The sequence below is a fragment of the Archocentrus centrarchus genome, chromosome 9 (genome assembly GCF_007364275.1).
Source record: "Archocentrus centrarchus isolate MPI-CPG fArcCen1 chromosome 9, fArcCen1, whole genome shotgun sequence".
Classification (NCBI taxonomy): Eukaryota; Metazoa; Chordata; class Actinopteri; order Cichliformes; family Cichlidae; genus Archocentrus; species Archocentrus centrarchus.
This window is the reverse complement of record NC_044354.1, coordinates 476558-483402: the sequence shown is the minus strand read 5'-3', so window position 1 is coordinate 483402 and position 6845 is coordinate 476558. Positions and strand designations below refer to the sequence as shown.

The window sequence follows — 6845 nt, the reverse complement described above, 5'->3', positions numbered from 1 at the left end:
TCTGCCTGCTAATCTCACAACATTCATGATTTCATAATTTAAAGTAACTACTGCTCATATTAACAGATATCAGACTGGTTTGCTCCTCTATGCTTCCTCCTGTTAAAGTTTCAAATATGAACATCTGGTGGAGACAAATGTTATTTCCTGCTTGTAACAGTTGATGACATGACTGTGATCCGTGAAAATGAAACTGAATCTCGAAACTTTAATCTGAGCTGAGACACCATCACAGGCAGTCAGATCTCTGCTGAAAAACACTCATTTGGGGGATTTTAATCAGAAAGTTCAACAAACAGCAATTTGGTGAGTTACAGATACTTAAAGATCAAATGGCTGAGAAACTTGTAATTATTGAAAACTTCCTGAGCTGCCATGTGTGCTCAGAGACTTTCAGAGATCCTGTGTCTCTGAGCTGCAGCCACAGCTTCTGTTCAAGCTGCCTGCAGAAATTCTGGGAACAAGATAAAAACAAAAACTGTCCCATTTGTAAAAGAAGATCCTCAAAGGATGAACCATCCATAAATCTTTCTCTCAAAGAACTTGCTGACTCCTTTGCTAAGAGGCAGAGTGATAGCTCACCTGAAGAGAAGCAGAGGGAGGAGGTGGTGTGTGAGAAACATCCAGAAGTTCCTTACTGGTTCTGTGTGGATGAAGATAGAGCTGTGTGTCCTGTGTGTGAGTTTTCTCTCCATCATGGTCACAAAGTGGTTCCTGTAGAAGAAGCAGTCAGTGACCTGAAGGAGCAGCTGAAATCTGCCTTAAAGTCTCTGCAGGACAAGTGGAACAAATACAAACAAGTGGAGCAAACCTACAATGAAGTGATTGAACACTCCAAGAAGCAGCTGTTGTCCACAGAGAGGCAGATCAGAGCAGAGTTCAACAACCTCCACCAGTTCCTGAGAGAGGAAGAGGAGTCCAGACTGGCAGCTCTGAGGGAGGAAGAGGAGCAGAAGGGGAGGACTATCAGCAGAGAGATGAAGATGATTGAGGAGCAGATCTCCTCTCTGTCAGACAGCATCTCTGCTGTTGAAGAAGAGCTGCAGAAACACAGCGTGCCATTCCTCAGCAGTTATAAAGCCACTCAGAGCAGAGCCCAGAGCTCACTGCCAGATCCACAGCTGCTCTCAGGAGCACTGATAGATGTGGCCAAACACCTGGGCAACCTGTCCTTCAGAGTGTGGGAGAAGATCAAGGAGAAGCTCCACTTCAGTCCTGTCATTCTGGACCCAAACACTGCAAACCCCTGGCTCTGTCTGTCTGATGATCTGACCAGTGTGAGACATGAAGACACAAAGCAGCAGCTTCCTGACAATCCAGAGAGAAACACTAAGTATGCCCATGTTTTTGGCTCTGAGGGCTTCAGCTCAGGGAAACACAGCTGGGAGGTGGAGGTAGGAGACCATCCTGGCTGGACTGTGGGTTTAGTTAAAAAGTCAGCTGACAGGAAAGGAGAGGTTTTTGCTTTACCAAAATATGGATTCTGGTGTCTAACACATCGCAGTGGAAAATACACTAACGTTAGTGGTCAGACTGTGAGAGTGAGGAAGAGTCTCCAGAGGATCAGAGTCCAGCTGGACTATGACAGGGGGGAGGTGTCCTTCTACAACCCTGAAGACATGACTCTCATCTGCACTCACAGACACACTTTCACTGAGAAACTCTTCCCATTTTTTAATATTGGAAAATCAGGAGACGCCAAAACCTGTGATATCAAAATCTGTCAGACTGAGATTTCATTGAAACCTTTGAGCTGATTTTTTATTAATCTGTGTGCTGATTATTGTTTTTCTTTCAGGAATTCCAGTTAATTATTCAGAGGAGCTAAAAGAACTACTGCTTAAAGAATGAATGGGAATTTTGGTCCTTCATCAAATTATTTGACACTTGTTTGTAAATATAAAACATTCCCTAAGAATAAATCTGTATAAAATGTATTATACATATAAAACCACAGAAAAATCTGATTAATCTGATTTTGTTTCTTAAAATGTAACCTGCTGATATTTTAGTGATTTTTCTGCATGCCAGTGTTGACTCTCATATATTTGATACTTTTATTTAGTTTGTCTTTACAAACATTTTCGATCCTTCATACAGAATCCTCATTTCTTAGAGGCATCGCTGCCATTTTAGTCCCGCCTGTGCAGCCCTGATCAATACTGTGATTGGAAGCTGCTTCTTCTTCTACACTGATGAACTGCTGATGTCTCTGACTGGATTGTCTGTTTGATCTGACTCTAAAGTTATTGTGCAGCTGCATTAAAAGCATCAGTCTGCCATCTGTGTGTGCTTTACTGTGTGTGACAGCGCCCCCTGCTGGAGCTTCTCCTCTTTGCAGCAGCAGTGACTCTTGCTGCTGATGCTCAGCGAGTGCTCCTCATCGTCACTCAGTTATGTACAAAAGGCAGCCGCTCTGCACTGACAGCACAGAGCCCCATAGAAAAGCATGTGAAACAATCATCATCATCATCAACTTCCTCATAGTCATCCTCAGTGCTGCAGTCTATATACAATCCTTCTCATTATAATCATCTTCATCACATCATGTGGAGACAAAAATAGTTGTATGCACTTAAAAAGCTGATAAAATAGAGAAAGGTGGAGTATACCAGCATTCAGTAGAAAATGAAGTCAAATCAAAGGCAAAGAGCAAAAACAAGTAGAAACAAAGTGTCCTGTTGACTGTCATGCAAAGACAAAAAGGCCAGCTGCTCTGCTTGGTAGCTGCAGGTGTGTAATACTGTTTCCTCCCTCAGTGTAAATATGTGAATCTCATTAGAATGAGTTTCAAGGCTAGAAACACACTAAGGGGCTCGACACACGGGGAGCGACGTCGCTCGCTCTCCATTCATTTCCTATGAAGCTTGTGAGGCGACAATCGCTTTCCCCCCTCCAGCTAAGTGAGATTCGTGCCTGTGAAATTTCGAGCTTGTACACGTAGACGTGCACACGCGACCAGGCGACGTGACACAACAAAATTGTACAATGTTCTACTTTTGTCGCTGGCGCGGGGCACTAAACCAATCAGCGAGGGTTTCAATGACTGACCAATGAGCGGAGAGTATGGTACACACTGCAGTCTGCAACCACTTTCAGTATGAAGGAAAGCATCGTTTTAGCTGTGTTTGACTTTCAGTTCATTTCAATTCAGTTTCAATTCAATTTTATTTTATATAGCGCCAAATCACAACAAACAGTCGCCTCAAGGAGCTTTATATTGTAGGTAAATTATTCAGAGAAAACCCAACAGTCAAAACGACCCCCTATGAGCAGCACTTGGTGACAGTGGGAAGAAAAAAACTCCCTTTAACAGAAAGAAACCTCCATCAGAACCAGGCTCAGGGAGGGGGGGGTCATCTGCTCGGGGGGGGGGGGGGGGGGGGGCAGGACAAAAGAGAGACAGAGATTAATAATAACTGATTAAATGCAGAGAGGGAAATAAACAGAGTGAAAGAGGAGAGTGAGGAAGAAACACTCAGTACATCATGGGAACCCCCCAGCAGCCTAGGCCTATAGCAGCATAACTAAGGGAGGGTTCAGGGTCACCTGATCCAGCCCTAACTATAAGCTTGATCATAAAGGAAAGTTTTAAGCCTAATCTTAAAAATAGAGAGGGTGTCTATCTCCTGAATCCAAGCTGGGAGCTGGTTCCACAGAAGAGGGGCCTGAAAGCTGAAGGCTCTGCCTCCCATTCTACTCTTAAGTATCCTAGGAACCACAAGTAAGCCAGCAGTCTGAGAGTGAAGTGCTCTGTTGGGGTGATATGGGACTATGAGGTCTTTGAGATAAGATGGGGCCTGATTATTCAAGACCTTGTATGTGAGGAGAAGGATTTTAAATTCTATTCTAGATTTAACAGGGAGCCAATGAAGAGAAGCCAATATGGGAGAAATCTGCTCTCTCTTTCTAGTCCCTGTCAGTACTCTAGCTGCAGCATTTTGGATCAGCTGAAGGCTTTTCAGGGAGCTTTTAGGACAGCCTGATAATAATGAATTACAATAGTCCAGCCTAGAAGTAATAAATGCATGAATTAGCTTTTCAGCATCACTCTGAGAAAGGATGTTTCTAATTTTAGAAATATTGCGCAAATGCAAATAAAATCAGTCCTACATATTTGTTTAATATGTGCATTGAAGGACATATCCTGGTCAAAAATGACTCCAAGATTTCTCACAGTGTTACTGGAGGCCAAAGTAATGCCATCCAGAGTAAGTATCTGGTTAGACACCATGTTTCTAAGATTTGTGGGGCCGAGTACAAGAATTTCAGTTTGATCTGAATTTAGAAGCAGGAAATTAGAGGTCATCCAGGCCTTAATATCTTTAAGACATTCCTGCAGTTTAACTAATTGATGTGTGTCATCTGGCTTCATTGATAGGTAAAGCTGAGTATCATCTGCATAACAATGAAAATTGATGCAGTGCTTTCTAATAATACTGCCTAAGGGAAGCATGTATAATGTAAATAAAATTGGTCCTAGCACAGAACCCTGTGGAACTCCATAATTAACCTTAGTGTGTGAAGAAGACTCCCCATTTACATGAACAAATTGGAGTCTATGAGATAAATATGATTCAAACCACTGCAGTGCAGTACCTTTAATACCTATAGCAAGCTCTAATCTCTGTAATAAAATGTTATGGTCAACAGTATCAAAAGCTGCACTGAGGTCCAACAGGACAAGAACAGAGATGAGTCCACTGTCAGAGGCTCTAAGAAGATCATTTGTAACCTTCACTAATGCGGTTTCTGTACTGTGATGAATTCTGAAACCTGACTGAAACTCTTCAAATAAACCGTTCCTCTGCAGATGATCAGTGAGCTGTTTTACAACTACTCTTTCAAGAATCTTTGAGAGAAAAGGAAGGTTGGAGATTGGCCTATAATTAGCTAAGACAGCTGGGTCAGTGATGGCTTTTTAAGTAGAGGTTTAATTACAGCCACTTTGAAGGTCTGTGGTACATAGCCAACCAATAAAGACTGATTGATCATTTTTAAGATAGAAGCATCAATAATTGGAAAGACTTCTTTGAGCAGTCTAGTAGGAATGGGATCCAATAAACATGTTGCTGGTTTGGTTCCTGTATTATATGACACTTCACGCAGTGATTATCGAGATACACACAAAAGGCAGCCGTATGGAAACTTGTTGGCGCCAGGCTGACCTTAAACAGAAGGATAGAGAGGACTTTTGTGCTAATATAGGATGAACCCAAGGTTGTGTTTTTCTTTTGTAGAGGAGACTTGACAGCAAGTTTTGTCAGTTCCAGTAAAATCTTCTGACTCATCTTTATTGCCGTGTCTGACATGGACTGCTTTGAAAATGTCAAAATCCCTCCAATTTCATAACCAATCAAATTTCTTGAAGACAAGTGATGCGAGAGCACAAGTCGCAAATCTGCTGTCGCTATCGTGTCCCGTGTGTTCGGTTTCACCCCAGTGGTGATGCGGCCCATTTGTAGCTGTTGTTTCTCGCTCCCCGTGTGTCGAGCACCTAAGAACAGAAGAACAGCACCTTTGTACTGTACATGCTGCTTTTTCTTCTTTTTTGGATGGGGGTCGGGGTTATGTTTGGCTAGTGTGCTCAAACATGTCCTTTGACCTTTTAGCCCCAGAACAGGCTGAACTAGACGTGAACATCATCACTGGATGAGACACAAGGACGATACAATGTCTCTGTTGTTCACCTCGGAGGGAAAACAGTTGCTGACAAAATGGATCCTATAAAAAAGGCTGTGAAGTGTTTGGTGGGATAGTTCACACTAAATACAGTCCTGTATCATATGGATTTAAAGCAGCAGGTGTCCCACTCTGGCAAAGTGGCAATGACAGGAAGAAGGAAAATTTGACACAAAAGAGCAAAAATGTAAATGTGAAGAAGAAAAATAAGAGAAAAAGCCAAAGTCATTTGCACCATGTTGGTCATTCCACAGAAACAGATGCAGGATGCAGATTGGAAAACATGAAGGTGAATCTCTGAATCACGCCCTGAAGTGGAGGAAAATATGATGACATCATTTCCTGCAGGTAACACTTTAACTAAGACTGTGATACATGAACATGTTACTAAATTTAAATCTTTTTCTGATGTCACTTTGAAAAAAGAATAATGAAGGAATATAAATAAGCTGCATAGTATACAAAGAAAACTTAGAGCAGTAGCAATAGACTACCGCATTAATTATAACTGCAACAGCTATAGTATTAAATATAACTATAGTATCAAGTAAAATATGACAGCATTAATCTTAACAACAACTAACAAGTAGCATCATAGAGTTACAGTAATCCCTCGCTACTTCGCAGTTCGCGGACTCGCTGTTCCGCGGGTTTTCAATCAATATTAGTGTAAAATATTTATTGAAGTATTTTTGTTGTTTCGCGGGGTTTTGCGGTACTCGTTCTTCACATGCATAGTACGTGTTGTACAGTAATGCCTATATTTGGTGTAAGTGTGTGGGGAGCTTTTATAAAAACTTAAAATAGTGTATAACTACTAAAATAATGTATAAGTATTAAAATAAAATTAGCATCCTTACTTCGCGGATTTTCACTTATCGCGGGTGGTCCTGGAACGTAACACCCGCGATAAGTGAGGGATTACTGTAGAAGTAAGCAGAGCTAGAAATATGGAAGATGTTGGAATTCATCTTGTTATGCTTTATATTCACAAGCATTCTCCTAAATATGTTTCTACTGCACGTCTATATTTAGTCACTAACCAGGGATTAAAGTATAAAAAATATTTTGACGGGGGAAGGGGTCCTTCCGGTACTGAACAGTCGCTAGTGCTAATAGCTGCGCTAGCAAACTGCGATTATAGCGATTCATTCTGGGAGCTG

At 41.6% G+C, this 6845-nt stretch overlaps 1 protein-coding gene across 1 annotated transcript; it reads left to right on the top strand.

Annotated features, from left to right (window-relative positions):
* The first annotated feature begins 332 nt into the window (after nucleotides 1-332).
* LOC115786111 (zinc-binding protein A33-like) lies at nucleotides 333-1757 on the top strand. Its single transcript, XM_030738155.1, has one exon. The coding sequence runs from the start codon at nucleotides 333-335 to the stop codon at nucleotides 1755-1757; it is 1425 nt and encodes a 474-aa protein (XP_030594015.1).
* Nucleotides 1758-6845: the final 5088 nt, after the last annotated feature.